This window comes from Stenella coeruleoalba (assembly GCF_951394435.1).
Source record: "Stenella coeruleoalba genome assembly, chromosome: 1".
In the NCBI taxonomy this organism is placed as follows: domain Eukaryota; kingdom Metazoa; phylum Chordata; class Mammalia; order Artiodactyla; family Delphinidae; genus Stenella; species Stenella coeruleoalba.
The window spans coordinates 167,333,903-167,356,373 of NC_137169.1; the positions used below are offsets into that span (position 1 = coordinate 167,333,903).

General features: G+C 34.7%; 1 protein-coding gene across 1 annotated transcript in view; it reads right to left on the reverse strand.

The window, feature by feature from the left end:
* The window catches only part of INTS7 (integrator complex subunit 7), a 92,289-nt gene that overhangs the window by 45,461 nt on the left and 24,357 nt on the right, over positions 1 to 22,471 (reverse strand). The window contains exons 7-10 of the mRNA XM_079941688.1: positions 22,294 to 22,416; positions 7,587 to 7,704; positions 5,308 to 5,442; positions 1,722 to 1,819 (exon numbers count right to left, since the gene is read on the reverse strand). Coding sequence (XP_079797814.1) covers positions 1,722 to 1,819; positions 5,308 to 5,442; positions 7,587 to 7,704; positions 22,294 to 22,416 — 474 coding nt within the window. The remainder of the gene's footprint in view (positions 1 to 1,721; positions 1,820 to 5,307; positions 5,443 to 7,586; positions 7,705 to 22,293; positions 22,417 to 22,471) is intronic.

Below are 22,471 nucleotides of genomic sequence, written 5' to 3' on the forward strand. Positions count from 1 at the left end.
CTCTGCGGCTTAATTTCTTCATGACTATAAGAGGAATACAAATTTCACTAGTTAGGGTTATTGTAAACAGTGAAAGATGTATATACAAGCCTTCAACAAAGTTTGGTACATAATAGACATATTTAAATAACAATAATAGCTACAACAAAAGTTAGAGCATGGTCACTACTTCAAAATTTTAAGATCTCATTACCTACAGAATGAAGCCAAAGTTCCTCAGCCTGACATTTGATATCCCCCATGATCGAGCTACAAACTACCTTCTAATCTCCCTTTACCTCAACCAGCCACAGTGGGCTACTTATCATTCTTCCAACATAACAGGTACATTTCTGCTTTCCTGTCTTTCATAAAAGTGGTCCTTCAGGTTCAAATGATCCTTCCTCAATACTGAAATTCTACCCTGTCTTTCAAGGCTTAATTCATATGACATCTACTTGTTCAAGTCTTCCCTAATATCCTTAGTTGAAATTAATCACTCCCCACTCTGTCCTCTCAATTAGAATTGCACTTTTGTTTATATTACCAGAGAACCTGCGACATTCTGCTTGGTATTACGACCCCTTATATAAATATCAGTATCCTCTTATGAAGAGCTCCTCTAACAAAGGGACTTTTCTTGACCATCCATGTATGTCCCACTGTGCTGAGTCCAGTGTTTTACTGACACCTATGATTGGTGGGAAAGGTTTTGGTTTGCTTTCTTTCTTTCTTTTTAAACTTTTTAAATAAATGTATTGTGGTTCCAAAGGGATTCTGTGGACTTGCCAATCACATGTTGCCTACTTCCTTCACCACCCCTTGATTATCAGCTTTTATTTAATGGTACTAGTATCTTTACTGTACATCATTATGACTACATCATGCCTTTTCTTAACATGCTAAAATAAGTCATGACTTCCCTCAAGCCATACCTTAGACAAGTTATAGTTCTTACATTCTCCATTGTCTACTTAATAGCCTTTTACTTCTATTAATTCCACTTTTCTTAATTATTTTGTACCATCAAAAATTATATTTTATGTTTCAATCCAATAATAGTCTCATTTAAAAATTTTTTAACTATCTCTAAGATGATTCTATAATTAAGTGAAAGTGAAAAGCCCTTAAAACTAGGGCTTCTATACTCTAGAAATTAATACATGCTTACACATTTATGAGTTTGACTGCAGTAATTTCATCAGTTCTTTGTGATCTTATCAGTGTTACCTTAGATTATAAACTTCCAAAACTGCAGGAGCTCTGTCTATTTAACTTTACATTATCTAGGACCATCATATGTATCTATTACAACTTAATAAACACTTTCAACTGACGGCAAAATAGGCCAAAGCTCAAATTTTTACCTCGCCTATATTTTGGAATAGTAACAGTCAAAATGCTAGCTTTGAAAGTGAAGATCAAGGGCAAATATTTGTTTAAGCCAGGAGTTCACAAACTCTTGCACTTGGGCCAAATCCTGCCTGTTTTTGTAAATAAAATTTTACTGGAACACAGCCACACCATCACCCTTCCTTTTTTTTTTTTTTTTTAAAAAAAAAAAAAAAAACCATTGTCCATGGCTACTTTTTTTCTGCAATAGTGAACTGAGCAGTTGTGACAAAGAGTGCACTGTCTGCAAAACTTAAAATATTTACTATCTGAACTTTTACAAAGAGATTGCCAATCCACACTTTAGGCAATGAAGACAGGCATTATATTAAAATAACTGATGTTTTCACCTTTAAAGTGGCTTGAGCACCTGGGCTATCATCTTCACTACAAAGTACCAGAAGGGATTCCAGGCCAAAGACAGCATCTTGTTCCAGTGCCAAAAGGTCTATAGGAAAAACACTAATTTTTTTTAGCGGTCAGGTAGAGAAGATTAAATGCACACACACACACACTTAGAAGAAGAAAACATTAAGGAATCTAAAATATAGGAAATACTTCAATGCATAAAGCTAACCTTCCTGAAAAAGTACATGTGGCATTACTTCTAAAATGCAAAGGCTATCTTTAGACTTGTATATTTCCACTACCTTATTGAAGATTATAAAAATATATACATTGTATCAAGCCAAAAAGCTTCTGCACAGCCAAGAAAACCATTAACAAAATGAAAAGGCGAGCTGCTGAATGGGAGAAAATATTTGCAAATCATATATCTGATAAGCAGTTGTTAATATTTAAAATATATTTAAGAACTCATACAACTCAACAGCACAATAACTCAATCTGATTAAAAAATGGGCAGAGAATCTGAATAGAATTCTTTCCAAAGATGACATACAGATAGGCAACAGGTACAGGAAAAGATGTTCAACATCACTAATTATTAGGGAAATGCAAATCAAAATCACAATGAGGGATCACCTCACACCTTTTAAAATGGTTATTATAAAAAAGATAGGAAATAACAAGTGTTGGCAAGGATGTAAAGAAAAGGAAACACTTGTGCACTGTTGGTGGGAATATAAATTGGTGCAGCCGCAACAGAAAACAGTATGAAGGTTCCTCAAAAAATTAAAAATAGAACTATTATATGATCCAGCAATTCCACTTTTGAGTATGCATCTGAAGAAGACAAAAACATTAACCCAAAAAGATATGTGTACTCCTATGTTTACTGCAGCATTATTTACACTAGCCAAGATATAGAAACAACCTAAATGTCCACTGATGTATGAATAAAGAAAATGTGGTATGTATGTGTGTGTGTATATATATATATGTACATATATACACATATATATGTATATATATACATATATATGTGTATATATGTACATATATATGTACGTACATATATGTGTACGTACATATGTATGTACACATGTATGTATGTACATATATATGTATACATATGTATACACACACACACACACACACACACACACACATACACAATGGAATATTATTTAGCCATTTTTTATAAAAGAAGGAAATCCTGTCATTTGTGACCATGGATGGACCTTGAGGGCATTATGCTAAGTGAAATAAATTAGACACAGAAAACCAAATACTGTATGATCTCACTTAAATGTGGAATCTAGAAAAAACAAACAAACACCAAGCTCATAGATACAGAGAACAGACTGGTGGTTGCCAGAGGTGGGGGGTAGGAGGTTGGGGGTGGGCAAAATGGGTGAAGGGGGTGGAAAGGTGCAAACTTCCAGTTATAAAATGAGTAAGTTATGAGAATGTAATGTAAACCATGGTGACTACAGTCAATAATACTCTACTGCATATCTGAAAGTTGTCAGGAGAGTAGATCCTAAAAGTTCTCATCACAAGAAAAAAAAACTTTACAATGACAATGTATGGTGACGAATGTTAACTAGATTTATTGTGGTGATCATTTCACAATATATACAAATATTGAATCACACTTGAAACTAATATTTTTTAAAAAATACACACACATACAATAAACCAAGATCTAAAGCCACAAAGGTATAAATAAAGCCTAACTGAAACAGTGTCACCAGCTTAGCTAAGGAAAAAACTAGCAAACCATGTAGCATGTGTCAATCTTCCAAACAAGACATAAATTATGCAGGTCCATTTTCACCTAGGATGCAACTTTCTCATGCAAGTGGAACTACTTTTAGGAAATAATCAAGACCCCACTTAATCTTATAAATGTTTTAAGTCAGATCATAAAGAAATGAACCCTTTAGATATCTCATGTAATAGCAGTACTATACCATCTTTTCACTACCTTTGGGCTACAATTTCTCTAAAGTTTCTAGAAAGTTCTGAATAAATTACTTAACCACATTTAGGTTAATGTATGTCAGCTTTGGGACTTCCCTGGTGACGCAGTGGTTAAGAATCTGCCTGCCAATGCAGGGACACAGGTTTGAGCCCTGGTCCGAGAAGATCCCACATGCCACGGAGCAACTAAGCCTGTGTGCCACAACTACTGAGCCTGTGCTCAGAGCCCATGAGCCACAACTACTGAGCTCACATGCCAGAACTACTGAAGCCTGCACGCCTAGAGCCTGCGCTCCACAAGAGAAGCCAACGCAATGAAAAGCTCGAGCACCACAACGACGAGTAGCCCCCACTCGCTGCAACTACAGAAAGCCTGCACACAGCAATGAAGACCCAATGCAGCCAAAAATAAATGAATGAATGAATAAATAAATGAATATGTCAGCTTTGAGGACATACAGCAATTTGCTGTGTTAAATGGTAGAAAATACTTATTACTATGGAAAAAGTAAAACAAGATTAGTTATTCAAATAACTAATAGGGGCTTGGCAAACAATGTCTAGTGAAGGTCAGGTTGCTAGGAAAACAAAGGCACTAGTAACAAGCAATGCTGAAGCCTGGTGGGGATAAGAGGGACTGCTGATTCTTAACAAAGATCAAAATAAGCACTGAAACAGATGAAACATCCAAAATGCACTTCCTGTTTTTGAACACCAGCATGAACTTCTTTAAGTGTTTGGGTCAAAAGACATTAGGAATACAATAAAATATATGCATTATTTTCTACGCACATCCTTCTTGATTGTGAAAATCATTTAATGCTATAGATACTTAGAGATAAACTCCATGAAAATTTAATTTGCATTGCTCTGTTAATTCATTTGCCCCCTAGGTGAAACTGTCTGTTATTTAAGCCACTCGATAACTTCATATGTTTTTTTTTTCCCTAAATTTTCTAGGTTTTTTTTTACAGGTGAACAAACTGATACCACTGGATAGTTATAAGCAAAGGTAAGCAATGGGAGGAAACGGGCAATGCTCCATAAAACCTTTCAATTCCGCAATCCCAATCCTAAAGTCCTCATTTTCTTTTTTTAAATAAATTTATTTATTTTTGGCTGTGTTGGGTCTTCACTGCTGCTCGCGGGCTTTCTCTAATTGTGGTGAGCGGGGGCTACTCTTCGTTGCAGTGCGTGGGCTTCTCATTGCGGTGGCTTCTCTTGTTGCGGAGCACGGGCTCTAGGCACGTGGGCTCAGCAGTTGTGGCTTGCGGGCTCTAGAGCACAGGCTCAGTAGTTGTGGCGCACGGCTTAGTTGCTCCGCGGTACGTGGGATCTTCCCGAACCAGGGCTCGAACCCATGTCCCCTGCATTGGCAGGCGGATTCTCAACTCTGCGCCACCAGGGAAGCCCCCTCATTTTTTTTTCCCCCCAAGGATTAAGCAGTCTTGAGGAAATCTGCCCGAAGAACATTCAGGAGGAGGCAACCAATAGATAAAAGCACACAGGCTAAAAATAATAAGGGATTAACAAACCAAATACACACAGGATTCTGGTGAAACTCCAATCTAAAAGTTTATACATAATATCAGTCTTGATCAAACTTACCTTTTTCTTGACAAGAGACAGTAATATTAGTTAGGACTCTCACTCCATGAGCTGCAATGCCCCTGTTATTATGGTAACAGCACTCTTGGGCTAATTTGACTAAATCAGAGGATCTAGGGGAAGAACCCACATTTCCTAAACAAGAAGAGAAAAGTAGTACAGATTTAATTCATTTATAGAGTTCAAAAGCAGTTCATTTTATAGGTTCATTTTTATCATTTTCAAGAGAAAATCTCTAACAATAAATTTCAACAAAATTTTCTGCCTCTACCCCATGATCAATATACATCACCACTTCTTTTTCTCCTGTCAAGGTACCTAGAATAAGTATATGCTAATAGTTTTGTAATGATTAAAATCTAAAATCAATATACTTTCCCACAAAAATATTAATAAAAACTGACTAAAGAATACAGCAAAAGCCAAAACAACTATAGATTGTATCTTGGGCATTCAAATAGTCTCTCATTAAAATGGAGTCATTACAAGTCTTCTTGTCAAATAAAACCTTACATTCAAGAGGAGAGAAACAAAAGTTTTAAGTTTGCTGTTCCCACTTCAATTGCTGGCACAGTTATACCGCAAAAGGTTTATATAAGAATTTATTATTTTAGAGCTAGAAAGGACCTGGGGATCATCTGATTCAACAACCTATTTTTACAGAAGAAACTGAAGCCTAAAGATTTTAAGCATCTTGCCATGGAGGTCATAAGACCTGTTAGTTATGCATTGGCCTTGTGCTTTACATGTTAAGTTCTATCCTATAGTTGCAGTAACTTTTAAAAGTCACACCTGAAATTCTGTAACATAAGGTTTATGTCGTGAATGTTGTTATTTATAGTAGAGAAGCTCTCAGTTATAAGTGAGTGAGCTTCAGGAAGAATCAGGAGATTAAAGCTCATGCAACTTCTCAGCGGGGTCTCTCATTCCTGTCTTCCTTTCCCCTGCTGATTTTTCCATGATTCCTATCAACTGCAATCTTTTACACTAAGGGTGATCATACTTTGTGATGGTTGAAAAGGACACTATCATAAATAACAACAGGCATAAACCAAGACTATCTCAGCCAGTGTGGGACATATGGTCACCTTATTGATTTCCAGCTTGACATAAAAGTACTAGCTTAGGTAAAACCTCAGTGCTTTTTAAATAGGCAAAACATTTGAAAGATGAACCTATGAGTTCTCTTTACAAAACCATGGAAATTGTAATTTCCTCCATTCTTTTTCTTGCCCACGTGATACGGACAATGCAGACTCATCTATAAATTTACAAACATGTTTTGGAACTTACTTTTTCCTTTTTTTTCTCATCAAGATATTAAAGAAAACTTGGGGAAAAACCCAGAAAAACCCAAAGAAAAAAACAAAAATCATCCCCAAACCCACAACCAGCATGACCTTTTTATTAACTTTCGGGAATACTTTAAAACATCTTTTTCCCCCATGCACACCAATACAATTTAAATATTCATATATAATCAGAATAAGTAGATACTTCCAATTTCTACCTTTAAAATATAATATTTGTGAGCATTTTTCTATGTCAATTGTTTTTGGAATAAAATTATTATTTTCAATTTTTTTACTTAGAAACAATTTACTAAGATAAATTCACAGGGTTCAAAAGGTTCAACCAATAGCAGAAAAAGGTAGAAAGTTAGTAAGAGAAAAGTCTTCCTCATCCACTTAATGTTATATTTCTTGTGCATCATTCCAAGACTATAAAACAACAAAAAACTTTAGCCTTAAGTCTGTTATGTAAGCAAGCTCCTCACAGGGCATTAACAAACGCATTTTGGAGTTAAATCATATTAAACAGGCAACTAGGAAAGCATTATTGAACTGGGGTAAAGTTTTATTTTAATCATTTTCCAGAAGGATAACATATGCCTAAAAGGAAGCACATGACATTTGCTTTTAAAATTCACCACCGCTTGGCCTTTGAAATACACTTAAATCCAAAGGGCATTTTAAGTCAGAGACATACAAAAGCAAACCAGCTATTTTAAGCACCCTAAAAAATATTGTTTCATCCACATATAATGCAAAAAAGGGCAAATTGAGAAAAACTATAGCCTTGAGTTAAGATCAAAGATGCAAGATTTTATTATCTTAGGAATTAGTTAAGAAATCATTTTCAAAGAAATTCCTAACATATAACCATATGAAATTGAAACCTTTCCTGATTTAAAGCTTTACAGAGGAAACGACTTGAAATATCAACATGAATAAAGGATTAGCATGTTATCCATATATTATCTCCTTTCTTCTCTTTACCTGAAGCTATGCTGAAGTAATGTTTGACGGCGATGGTCCCTGACAGCGTGGAAAGAACAGACAACATTCCAAGTTTCAAGCTGTCATAAGGAGTCTGGAGGGCACATTCACAGAGTGCCTGAAATGCAGAAGAGAAAGGAATACAGAAGTTAAAACACCAGTATACCTTAAAACTGTCTACTCGTTTTAAATTTTCTAGCTTTTTAGAAAAATTATATCTTTTTTTCCATGATAAAAAACTTCAAACTGCCACAGCCAAGAGGAACCTTAGGAGACACATTAGCTAAATATAATGTTGTATCCTACATGGGATCTGGAACAAAAAAAAGACACTGGGTAAAAACTAAAGAAATCAGAACGGAGTATGAGCTTTGGTTAATAATAATAATGTACCAATATAGGTTCACTGAGTGTAACAAATATACCATACTCATGTAAAATATCAATAATTGGGGAAACTGGATGTGGGTATGTGGGAGTCCTCTGTACTACAGTCTCCATTTTTCTGTAGATCTATACCTGTTCTAAAAAATAAAGTTTATTAAAAAAAAGGTCATCATGAATGACTTTATTAAGATCACTATGAATTATGCCCTATTTAGTCCTCACAAGCAGAACCTCCAATATATTTTGCTTACCTGACAGATATTAGTTCATATGTATATATGTGTGTGTGTGTGTGTATATATACATATATATTTATATATATATACATATATATACATATATATATACGTATATATATATACATATATATATATATTTTTTTTTTTTAAATAGTAGAGAGTGTAGCATTCTATCTAGTTAATAAGTGAGTGAGCTATCTATCTATCCTCCTCCATTTCAGGTCATTTACTCTACTCTTGACTTAAGGTGATCTGAAGTATTACCAAAATCAAGATGCTAGTTTTTTTTTCACTGTAGTTAACCTTGAATATGTGTTCCTAGTACAGCGAGTCTTGGCTCATCCTGTATAGTTACTCTTAGGACTCTATAACATTACTGCATGTAGTGTAAATGGTCAAATAACTGTCCTGTTAAATTAAACCAACTCCCATTCTCTCACAAAGACAAAGTTTCAGAAAATGAGCAAAACTGAAAGACTAGGGGAACAATTAAAAATAAAATTTCAGGGACTTCCCTGGCGGTCTAGTGGTTAAGACTCTGCGCTTCCACTGCAGGGGGCGTGGGACTGATCCCTGGTTGGGGAACTAAGATCCGCAGGCTGCACGGCGTGGCCAAAAAAATAAGAAATTTTTAAAAAAAGAAAGAAAACATTCTTCAATAAAATAAAATTTCGGAAAGGGTTAAACAATAAATTTAATATGACCCCAATAAAAATATCAACAGAATCTTGGGGGTAGGGGAGAACTTAGATAACCTGTTTACAAATCAGAAAATATGCAGAAAATTCTGACAAAGTATAAGGACAAACAAAACAAGCCTTACCAAATATTAAAATGTAATCTATAGTAATAAGATAAGTTTTTCCTACTTGTGGACAGAAATCAAAAGAGAACTGGTCCCAGAAATAGATTCAAATACACACAGAATTTAATATATGATAATGGCATTTCAAATCAGAGACTATTCAATACACAGTTCAAGGGCAACTGGCCAGTCATCTGAATAAAATAAAACTTGATTCTTGTTTCCTTTTTATGGCAAATAAAAAACAAAACTGTAAAAAGCACTAAGATTTAACATGGGAAAAGAAAAAGTGAAAAGATAAGTGCCAAAATTGGGGAAAAAAATTTATATCATGTAAGATCAACAAAGGCCCAATAATCTTAATATATAAAAAGTTCTTAGTAATAAATAGGCAAGCAGCCCAAAAGAAAAATCAGTAGTTCACAGAATTTATATAAATGTTTTTAAAATATAAGATGTTTTAAACCTCACTGATAATTTGAAAAATTTAAATTAAAATGAGTTGCTTTCACCAATCTGATTGGCCAAGATTAAAGTTTAATAATACATAACACTGAAAACAGCATGGGGGAAATAGGCACTCACACACTGCTGATAGAAAGCTAAAAGGGTGTAAATCTCATTGATGGGTAATTGGCAAGATAAAAAATTTTATATATATACATCACTGAGCCCCCAAATTCCTCTTTTAGAAATTTATGTTCACAAAGGCAACTTTTTTTAACAAACTCGTCAATGGAGCAATGTAAATGGCAACAACAAAAATACTGGAAACAATTCTAACGTCCATCAGTGGGGGACTGGGAATAAAGAGACAGTACCACACAGCTGGTAAAAGAATGAAGTAGATTTATGTGCTAATATGAGATGCTCCCCAAGATGCATTCTTTTTTTTTTTAATTTATTGTATTTTTGGCTGCGTTGGGTCTTCATTGCTGTGTGCAGGCTCTTCTCTCGTTGCAGTGAGCGGGGGCCACTCTTCATTGCGGTGCGCGGGCTTCTCATTCTGGCAGCTTCTCTTGTTGTGGAGCATGGGCTCTAGGCGCATGAGCCTCAGCAGCTGTGGCACTCGGGTTCAGTAGTTGTGGCTTGCGGGCTCTAGAGCGCAGGCTCAGCAGTTGTGGCGCACGGGCCTAGTTGCTCCATGGCATGTGGGATCCTCCGGGACCAGGGCTCAAACCCGTGTCCCCTGCAATGGCAGGTGGGTTCTTAACCACTGCGCCACCAGGGAAGCCCCCCCCAGATGCATTCTTAAGTGACAAAAAGTTCTTAACATGCATAGAGTATATTTGCATTTGTACAGAAAAAAGATGGGACATACACATGCTTGTGTGTGGATGAAAAAATTCAGGAAGGATACCTAAGAAACTAGTAATAGTGATCACCTCTACAGAGGAGACCAGAGGGAAGAGATGGAAGACACTTATATTTTGCTCACTGCACACCTATGAACTCTGTTTAATTTTTATCACGTGCATGTATACTTTTTCAATTGAAAGAAAAACTTAGTTAATAACAAAAATAGCAGCAGCAGCAAACATTACTGTGGAAGGCATGGAAATGGACTTGAAACACAAAGTAGTTTTTGGTAATGGAAGGGAAGACAGTCTATGTGATACAAACAAGAAATAAGGCCAGAATATGAAGTGTTTATTTGCGGTAAGAGGAGATATATCCAAAAGGGATGAAGGCTAAGAGAGAGAAATATTGATTAGGGAAGATTAGGCCAGATTATAGAGGGCCTTGAATGTTAGGCAGAGTAATGTAAACAGGATGAGAAAGGAAAAAGGAAGCCACTGGAGAGGAATAACATCATCTAAAGTGTTGGGAAGATTATTCTGGCAATGGTAAAGAGAACAAGTTAAAGAAAGTTGAGAGGTAAGGAGCCATCCTGTAGCTTATGGCAGTAATCCAAGCAGGTGGTGATTGGTGATGGCCTGAACTAGAACTCGGTGGCAGGAATGGAGAGTATAAATATGAGAGACATTTTGAAGGAGACTGTATATGAGGGAATGAACAAGAAGGATTCAATTATTATTATAAAATTTCAAAACTGATGACCAGAGAATGTTGGTTCCATTTACAAAGACTGAGAATTTATGCAGATAAACTAATTTTTGAGTAACAACAGAAAACAGGAAGAGATATGAAGTCCAAGAGGAAATATCCACCAGGCATTTGGAATCTGAGATGTCGCAGATTTTTAACTGGAACACTCTCATTAGAATTCTGGCTTTGCCGCTCACCATCGCTGTGATCTGCACCAATTACTGAAATCTTTGAGTCTCAACTTCTTTGTCTGTAAAATGGGGGTAAAGATTTATACAGAATTTATACATCCCTGGAAAAACATATAAAAAATTAGACACTGGTTACCACTGGGCAAAGGAGCTGAGTGGATGGCAGAAAAGTGGGAAATATTTTACTATATAGCCTTTTGTAGCATTTGAATTTTGACACATGAATATATTGGCAAAGAAAGGAAGTGAAGTTTAAAATAAAAGGCGGGCGGTGACATCTATTGTCTGTAAGATTAAACAGCTACTGAGAGTCAAAGCACTTCACAACCTCTGCAAGTTACTATGCTGGAGAGCAACTGAGCTCAGGTAAGAGGACTAGATTGTTAGAGGACGCATGTGCTTATACTAAAGGAAGCCCTCAGATTGGCAGAGAAGAAATGGAAGAAAGAGCTTAGACTGAATTCAACTCAAAGGTTCAACTCTGAGGAAAAGGGGGAATGAAGAATCCAGAGAAGGTGCAGTTCTGAGAGTGGGAAGAGTGAGGACAGATAAGGACCGAAGAAGGGGAAGGCTGACAGTGTCCAATGTATCAAAAGGAAAGATGATAAAGGCAGAAAAAGGTTCTGGATTTAGCATTAAGAAGAACACTGGTGATCTTTTAAGTAACTAAGCAAAGTAATAAGGAAACAGACCTATAAACAAGTGTGTTAAAGAAAGAGTAGGGAATGAAGATGTAAAAGCAGATATAGATGCTATTTTTGAAGTTCAAAAGAAAGCTTTTTTACAAAAGAAAAAAAAAGTCATTGCCATTAGGTAATATTACAGTTTTAATTTATTTATTTAAATACATAGGCTACTTCCATTTATCCACTTTTTACTGCCTAAATTGTTCTGCCTTGTACTGTTAGTTTGTACTTGGGAATAAAATTATTAACCAAATAGCCCCATAGGTTATGTCCTGTATTTACACATATTCAAAATTATGTCTTATAAAGTGCCCTATGTATAACAGATATTTAGCCTTTTGGGATAATCAAGAAGGTTGCGACATGTTACATAAGATGATATTAATAATTTTAAAGAAGAAAAGATTTACCATTTAAAAAATTGAACAAAGTGTTAGAAAATCTATAAAATTATCTACAGTGTTATCTTCTCATTTCTGTCACTTTGCACAGTATTGGATATCTAAAATGCTCTCTGTAACTACAGATTGGTTTAAAGGTCCATTAATTTAATGTAGTAAGCTTAACGGAGCACATCAAAGTTCCCCAGAAATAGCACATCAGTCATATTTCAACGATGAAATATGGTTCAAGTTTCTGTTTCAAGGATGTTACCTATTACAAAATTGTTCTTACCAGGACCATTTTTCAAAAAGGAAATATCTAACTCTTGAAATGGAGCCCCCTTTCTCACACACCACCACTGTTACTGTCACTGACTATTTGGTCTGAATTTCTCTCTCCAGGCTGGTTTAACTCACTGCTCAACTGAGGCTCTGTCCTGAATTACTGTTTTCTGGGTCAGCTCCTAAATGGGGGCTTCTCCTCTACTCTAGAATGGGACTGGCCACCAGGGATGTGTTCCAGAAAAGCATGGCAAAAAGTTGATAATCTTCAAAATAAAGAAAAATGTCATGTTAAAAGCACTCTGTGAAGGGGATTAAGAGGTACAAACTTTCAGTCATATAAGTCACGGCATATGATGTGCAGCATAAGAAACATGGTGAATAATACTGTAGTAACTCTGTATGAGGACAAATGGTTACTAGATTTATTGTGGTGATCATTTCATAATGTATTTAAATATTGAATCACTAAGTTATACACCTGAAACTAATATAATATTGTATGTCAACCATACTTCCATGAAAAATAAATAAACAAAAGTACTCTGCCAGAGACATAATACCTCTAAATTTTCTATGTCTCCATTGTACTAACTACAAAAAGAAAAAGATTATTAAAAGAGCTAATTCTCATGTTTAACTTGTCATTTCTCCTAGGATCAGGTAAGATATAATCAGAAATCTTCGGAGAGATCAAGTCAAAAATAAAATTACGCCTTTGAGAATACCCAGAACAAATAATCTTTTGCTGTGTAACAGACAGGCTGAATAAATCAACCTCTTCAGATAAGACAATAACACCAGAATAGTGTAAACTATTAATACTGATCAACACAAATGGATATTATAGCAAGACATACAAAAAAAATCCAAAGAGAAATACAAACACATGAAAAAATATTTTTGTTCCTATGAAATTATTTGTTTTTGACTACCTTAACAATAATACGCTATACTTGGGCCTTGATTTAGGCCCTTCCTTCCTTCAGGTTTTTAAGACATTCGGAACGAAAGTATTTCCTTTAAACCTGGAATATCTGATTACAGGTGGAAATTATAATACCTACCAACACACCCGTAAAAATAGCAATAGAATGCACACAATTTGCAACTGAAATACCAAAACTCAAAAATCAATCAGCAGTGATAAGACTGGCTGAGAGGAAGAAAGGAAAGAATGAAGAAAGAAAAGAAGGAGGGAGGAAAACCTTGAATAAAAATAATTACTCTTGGTGACAGAGTAAAATTTAAATTTGAAATCAACAAGCTATTACCTTGTAAAGGTTAAATCATTAGAACTGTTTTCTTCTGCTCTATTTCAATATTTTCAAAAATACACCCAGGCTTTGAAAAAATGATTATTTGACCACATCCATTTAATTAAAATCAATATGCTCAGATTTCAGGCACAGTGGGAAAAAATTCTTTGTGGGAAAGACAAATATTTAATAACATGTATTTTCGATTAAAAAGAACTAAAGAAAAAAGCCACAAGAAAGATAAAGATAAATCAGAACAAAAAACTTCAGGGAAGATGTGGTATATTGAAGAAATACTCGTAAGCTGTGAAATCAACAAAACAGTTAACACTTAAGTAACCATTAATGTGGTTGTGAAGTTCAATGCAAATATTATAAAAAAGATTTCACACGATAACTGCGTAGTATAAAAAAAGTAACTTGTAATTAAATTTCAGATTATTTTAACAACATACAGGGGGAGGAGGGAATGAAGGGGAGTAGAAAAGAGGAGAATTTAAGCCTGCTAAAATTTGCAATATTTCAACCACCATACTTTTCATTCTTAATAGAGATACACAAGTTCTTATATTAATATATAAAATATAGAGGTAGGTAAAGTAAGAATAATGCTTAATTACCATGCTAAAATCTTTTTAGTTCACTAGAGAATAAAGGAACAGTGAAAACTTGATCAAAATAACAAAGTAATGAAACAAAGGAAACAAAAAAGGACACATTGTAAACAGTCTAAAATAAGACTGTTTATAAAAGTACAAAAATTCAGTTACATCGATAAATGTAAATAAATTACACTACTAAAAAAGACTCAGATTAAGTCTAAAGAGGTAAATCTAATTATATGCTATTTATAAGAATCAAACCTAAATGACAGAGAAAGGTTGAGGATAACAAAATTGGCAAAGACCTGATAGATATGTGGAAAGAAAAATAAACAAGAGGCAATATTAATATTACATAAAGAACTTGAGGCCAAAATAGCTTTAAATAGGAGAGAGGATTCTTTTACACTAATAAAAGTTCTATCTGTGGAACAAGATAGCATTAAGATTTTTAAATTAAAATGGTTACATATAAATTGGCATGAGAAGCTAATGAATATCAAAACTTCACAGATCAAAAAGAGAAACTAATTTAAGATATAGTATACTTGAGTAGTATCAATAAGATTTCATACAGTTTAATACTGAAATATATATTAACACATATATATATTATATATTTATCTGTATTACTTAATATATATATTACATTATATAGAAAATATACCGTCTTTTCAAATTCTACGAACTGTTTACAAAAAATGATCCTACACTGCGCCACAAGGAAACCTTAAAATTAGGAATTAATAACAAAAGGTTAGCAACAACAAAAATTCCATCTACAAATATAAAAACCTTATCACGTCAAAAACAGAAACTTCCAGTTATAAGAAAAATAAGTACTAGGGATGTAATGCACAACATGATGACTGTAGTTAACACGCTGTATGACATATAGGAAAATTGTTACAGTAAATCTTAAGAGTTCTCATCATAAGCAAAAAAAATTTTTTTCTTGTTCTTCTTTTTATCTATATGAGATGATGGATGCTAACTAAACTTAGTGTTAATCATTTCATAATATCTGTAAGTCAAACAATTATGCTTAAACTTATGTATGTGATGTATGTCAGTTACATCTTAATAAATGGGATAAAAGAAGAATAAGAAAAAAGGGGATAAAAATATTATTTAAACTAATTCCATGGTCAAAGAGGAAATCAAAACTGCTCTCATGGAAACTAAAAGAACAAAATCATTTACAATACAGTCGCCCCTCAGTATCCGCAGGGGTTCCAGGACCCCCCACTCCTGGCTGCAGATACCAAAATCTACAGATGCTCAAATACTACTAGTGTAGTATTTGCATATAAATTGCATATGCACATCCTCCCACATACTTTAAATCATCTCTAGATTACTTATAATACCTAACACAATGTAAATGCTATGTAAATAATTGCTGGCAGGTGGCAAATTCAAGTTTTGCTTTTTGGGACTTCCTGGGATTTCTTTTGGAATACTTCTTTGAGTCATTGGTGGTTGGCTGAATCAGCAGATGTGATACAAAGGGATGATTCTGCAACCAAAAACCATGAAACACCTAGGAATATCTCACAGAATATGCGCAAAATTTGTATGCTGAAAACCACTGATGAGAAATTGAGGAAGATCTAAATAAATGGAGAGATATGCCATGTTCATAGATTAGAAAACTCAATACTATTAAGATGTCAATTCTTTCCAAATTGATCTATAGATGCAAATACCAATCAAAATCCTAGCAGACTTTTTTGTAGAAATTGACAAATTGGTTTGAAATTTTGTATGGAAAGGAAAAGGACCTAGAACATCCAAAATAAATACAAAGGTAGAGGACTCACACTACCGGATGCCAAGACTTACAGAATTCCAAGCTACAGAAATCAAAATTGTGTGCTATTGGCTTAAGAACAGATACACGGACCAAAGGAACAGAACAGAATCCAGAAATAGACCCATATAGATAAGGTCAACTCATTTTCAACAAAGATGCTAAGGTAATTCACAGAGAAAGGATAGTCTTTTTAACAAATGGTGCTGGAACACCTGGCTATCCAAACACACCTCCATTCTTACCTTGCACCATATACAACAGTCAACTCAAAATGGATTACATAGAGCTAAATATAAAAGTTAAAACTATAAAACTTCTAGAAGAAAATATATGAGAAAATCTTTGAGACTTTGGGTTAGATAAAGACTTTCTAGATAGGGGCTTCCCTGGTGGCACAGTGGTTGAGAGTCCACCTGCTGATGCAGGGGACACGGGTTCGTGCCCCGGTCCGGGAAGATCCCACATGCTGCAGAGCGGCTAGGCCCGTGGGCCATGGCCACTGAGCCTGTGTGTCCGGAGCCTCTTGCTCCGCAACGGGAGAGGCCACAACAGTGAGAGGCCCGTGTACCGCAAAAAACAAAACAAAACAAAACAAAACTTCCTAGATAAAAAACAAAAATACAACCCCAAAAGGAAAAAAAAAATTGATAAACTATATTTCATCGAAACAAAAAAACTTCTGTTCTTCAAAAGATACTGTATTCAAGGCACATACTGGCAGAAAATATCTGCAAAATACACATCTGATAAAAGTATTTGTATCTGGAATATATAAGGAGCTCAGTAACAAGAAGAAAACCTAAAAAAAAAAAGCAGCATAAAAGATTAGAGCAGGCATTTCACTAAAGAAGAGATCTGGATGACAAGCCTATACGATGCTGGTGGATACCACTACACAACTATTCAAAAGACTAAAATTACAAAGCCATACAATAAAAAGTGCTAGCAAGGATAAAGAACTACAACTCATGCATTGCCGCTGAGTATGTAAAATGGTACAGCCATTATAGAAAACAGTTTGGCAGTTTCTTACAAAGTTAAACATACATTTACCACACAACCCAACAATTCTACTCCTAGGTTTTTACCCAAGAAATGTCCTACAAAGATCTGTACAATAAAAGCTTTATTTATAATAGAAAAAAAAACACAAAAAACTGGAAACAATTCAAATGTCCATGAAGCTGTCAACGGATAAATAAACTATGGTCCATATACTGGGATACTACTCAGCAGTAAAATGGAACAAACTACTGCTTCATGTAACAACATGGATGAATTATGCTAAGCATTATGTTAAGCAAAAGAAGCCATACCCAAAAGGCTACATATTGTATGCTTCCATTTATATTTTGGAAAGGCAAAATTATAGGGATAGAAATCAGTTCAGTATTAGTCAGGGGTTAGGGGAAAGACTGACTAGAGGGGCCTGAAGGAACTCTGGAGTGATTTGAAAACGTTCTATATCACAATTGTGGTGGTAGTTACACAACTGTATACATCTATTAAAATTTGAACTGCATATCTAGAACTGTGTACCTAGAAAAGTTTCTGTAAATAAATTATACCACAAAATCTGACGTAAAAAGTGCATTTCAGGGACTTCCTTGGTGGCACAGTGGTTAAGAATCCTCCTGCCAATGCAGGAGACATGGGTTCAAGCCCTGGCTGGGAAGATCCCATATGCCGCGGAGCAACTAAGCCCGTGTGCCACAACTACTGAGCCTGCGCTCTAGAGCCTGCGAGCCACAACTACTGAGCCCATGTGCTGCAACTACTGAAGCCCATGCACCTAGAGCCCGTGCTCCACAACAAGAGAAGCCACCGCAATGAGAAGCCCCCGCACTGCAACGAAGAGTAGCCCCCGCTCGCCGCAACGAGAGAAAGTCCACGCACAGCGACGAAGACCCAACACAGCCAAAAAATAAATAAATTTATTTAAAAAAAAAAGTGCATTTCAAATTAATGGCAATGGGAACACTGAAAGTTGTAATTTATGGAATGTGGCCAACCTGCACTAAGAGGAAAATTAATAGCCTTAAGTGCTTTCATTATTAAACAGAAGAATAAAAATAAATGTACCAACCACTTGAAAGGCACAAGAAAGCCATGCTTCTGGCAAGAAAAGGGGAACATAAACACAATAGTAAGAATAAAATAAAGATAAAATTTTAAACACGGAGATACTAAAAATTATAAAGGTTCTTTATACTGATACTCATGAATCTGCAAAATAAATTAAATGGAAAACAAATTATCAAAACTGATTCAAGAGGTAGAAAACTTTGATAGGGCAATAACCATGTAAGTAATTAGAAATATTCTCAAAACTCTATCCCTGGAAGAAGTTCCAGGTTCAGATGGACTTACGGCACTTTTAAAGCTATACCCTCAGAAGACAGAAAATTCTTACGTCATAGCTCTTAACCATTTCAGAGCATGGCAAGGGCAACTGTTTACACTGCATTTACATTTTATTTATAACTACTTACATAATATTTACATTGTATTAGGTATTGTAAGTAATCTAAAGATGATTTAAAGTATATAGGAGGATATACATAGGTTATATGCAAAAACTACTATTTTATAAAAGGAACTTGAGCATCTGAGGATTTTGGTATTCAGCAGGGGGTACTGGAACCAAGCCCCCAAAGATGTCAAGGGACAACTGTATATCAATTAAAGGAAAAAAACATGCAACCACATGAATGAGTCTCATCAGTATAATGTTGAGCAAAAGAAGTAAAAACAAACAAAACTAAACAATATTTTTAGGGAGGCATATATATAGATGGTAAAACTATAAAGAGCAAAGAAATGATTATCACAAAGGTCAAAACAGTGGTTTCCATTGGGTGGGTATTAAGGCTCTGATTCAGGGAGAACGATGTGAGAGAAGGAAGCAGGGTTCTGTGATTTTGCAGTGTTCTCTTTCTAGCTGGATGGTGGTTACATGGGTTTTGATTTACAATTATTATTTAAACTATTAAATATACATTGTACATACTTTTTTGTATATGTGATTTATCTTAAAATAAGGAAAGAAATGAGATAGAATAATACAGTGCTCTCACTTGGTTTGGTTCCCTAAAATGACTGAGCACATTCTCTTCTTGGATAATATGTTTAGTAGAAAAAAACACAAGAGGACAGAGCTCTCTTAATTCTTAATTAAGTCCTCTTAAGAAGATCTCTTAAGCATATTAAGTCTCTCTGAACCCTAATTTGCTCATCTATTAAGTGCAAATACTAATTACTGTCCTTATGTCTTGGGGTATTTGTGACTATCAATCATAATATACCAAAACATGTTTAGAAAATTGCAAACAAACAAAAAAACACAGCAGCTCAGTTTTCATAATCTGAAATTCAAAGGTTTTTGTTACACTGTAGCTATGATCATACCAAGAGATAATAAAATCCATGAAAGTAAGATTTATTTCTGACAATTTTCCATTTCACTTTAAGCAGCATTTTTTTAAAAGTGGTGCATCTGTCATCAGTAATGGGCAAACAAATAGGGTTCCACTTTGAGAAAAAATAAATATAAAACGTTAATTTAACCTAGGAAATGCTATAAAAGATGACACATTAAAAGTCTAGAGATTGAAATCTGTTCTTGTATTTACAAAAGAAAACTTAAAAAAAAAAAAAACGAAAAACAAAAGAAAATTTAAGAATGTCTTTTCCTCTGTGTGAAAAGGAGAAATACAGTTCGCTAAGTTCCTCATCCAGTACCTTTCTCTAATAAATAGTCAGCACCAAAACTGTTCTCCCTAAATTGAGTAAAGGAGACAAGAATAAAATAAACAATTTTAGTGGGCTTCTCAATTAGCCTTGGTGCTGCTATGGGACAATTAAAAAGAAACTGAGAGGCAAGTCTAATTCACTAAAACAAACCTAAACATTAAAGGATGTAAATTTTTCAATAACTAAGTAATATCTTTGAATGGTGACACAGCATAACTAGACTTATCATGGTGATCATTTTGAAATGTATAGAAAAAGATTACTATGTTGTATAACAGGAACTAACACAGTGTTGCAGCTCAGTTATACTTCAAAAGCAAGCACACAAACAAACAAACAAACAAACTCATAGAAAAAGAGATCAGATTTGTGGTTACCAGAGGCACGGGGTAGTTGGATGAAAGCAGCCAAAAGGCACAAACTTCCAGTTATAAGATAAATAAGTACCAGGAATGTAATGTATAGCATGATAAATATAATTAACACTGTTGTTAGGTTATGTATGAAAGTTGTTAAGAAAGTAAATCCTAAGAGTTCTTATCACACAAAAAAATATTTTTTAAATTCTTTAATTTTGTATCTATGAGATGATGGATGTTCATTAAACTTATTGTGTAATAATTTCATGATGTAAGTCGAATCATTATACTGTATACCTAAAACTTATACAATGCTTTGTCAATTTTATCTCAATAAAACTGGGAAAAAAAGGGAAAAAAAGAAAGAAGTTTTATATATTTACTTTGCCACTTCTAACTTCTGCCACCAATATCAACAATGCTCTTGGAAATTTTTTAGATTGAAACACTTAGAAAAAGACAAAGATAATATTGGGTTGGCCAAAAAGTGCCTTTGGTTTGTAAGTAAAACTAAAAGACACCTTTTTCATTTCCACCAAAAACTTTACTGAACAACATATTCACCCTTTTGTGCCACTACCTTCTGTCATTTTTTAGGCAACTTCATAATTCCATCTTCCCAAAACTTTTTATCTTTTTGAGCAAAGAACTGTTCCAGGTGCCTTTTACAGTCTTCCAGGAAATTGAAATTTTTTCCATGAAGAGAATTTTGTAAAGACCAAAATAAATGGAAATCCGAAGGTGCATTGTCTGGTGAATACGGCGGACGAATCAGAACTTCCCAGCCAAGCTGTAACAGTTTTCGCCTGGTCATCAAAGAAACATTCTGTCTTGCATTATCCTGATGAAAGATTAGTCTACTGACTAATTCTACACACTTTTCGTCGAGTGCTACTTTCAGTTGGTCTAATTGGGAGTAGTACTTGTTGCAATTAATCCTTTGGTTTTCCAGAAGATGCTCATAATAGAGGACTCCCTTCCAATCCCACCATATACACATCACCTTCTCTGGATGAAGACCGGCCTTTGGTGTGGTTGGTGGTGGTTCATTTCGCTTGCCTCACGATCTCTTCCGTTCCACATTATTGTACAGTATCCACTTTTCATCGCCTGTCATAATTTTTTTTTTAACATCTTTATTGTAGTGTAATTGCTTTACAATGTTGTGTTAGTTTCTGCTGTATAACAAAGTGAAATCAGCTATACGTATACACAATTTGTTTTAATAACAGAACGTTTTTGTTACGTTTAAGTAGAGAATTGCATGTGGAAATATAACTTATGTGGAACCCAAACATCAAAGCGATTAACATAACCAAGCTGGTGTAAATGATTTTCAATGCTTGACTGGATATTCTGAGTATGTCAGCTATCTTCTGTGGGGTATAATGTTGATTGTTCTCAATTAATATCTCGATTTGATGGCTATCAACTTCAACTGGGGTATCCAACCGTGGAGCAACGTCCAGTGAGAAATCTCCAGCACAAAACCTCACAAACCATTTTTGACATGTTCAGTTAGTGACAGCACCTTCTCCATACACTGCACAAATCTTTTTTTGCATTTTTACCTTTCTTGAAATAATAAAGCATAATAGGTCAAAAATGTTGCTTTTTTCTTCTATCCTCAATATTAAAATGGCTACACAAAAATTCACCAATTTTGGTAAGTCTTGTATTAAATGTATGCTGATATGACAGCTGTCACATACAATCTAACAAAATTGTTTCGAATGAAGTTAAACACAACTAAGTGCCACTAGAGCCATCTTACAGAAAAAACCAAACAAACCTTTTGGCCAACCCAATATAAAAATGTAAAGCAAAACAATATGCTCTATTACAATGCTATATTATTTTTCTATATAAAATATTAATGTTCAAAGTTCTGCATACCTGAATGTTTTCCCTACTCCAAGTATGTGGTGTTTTACTGGCAAGTAATTTCAGATCTTGAATAGCAAGTCTCTTTACTGCTTTCCTGGGGTCATTCTTCAAATACTGCAATAGAAGCTGAATCTACAAAAGAAATAAGTCACTCCATGAATGATACTGTCACTGAAATTATCATTAG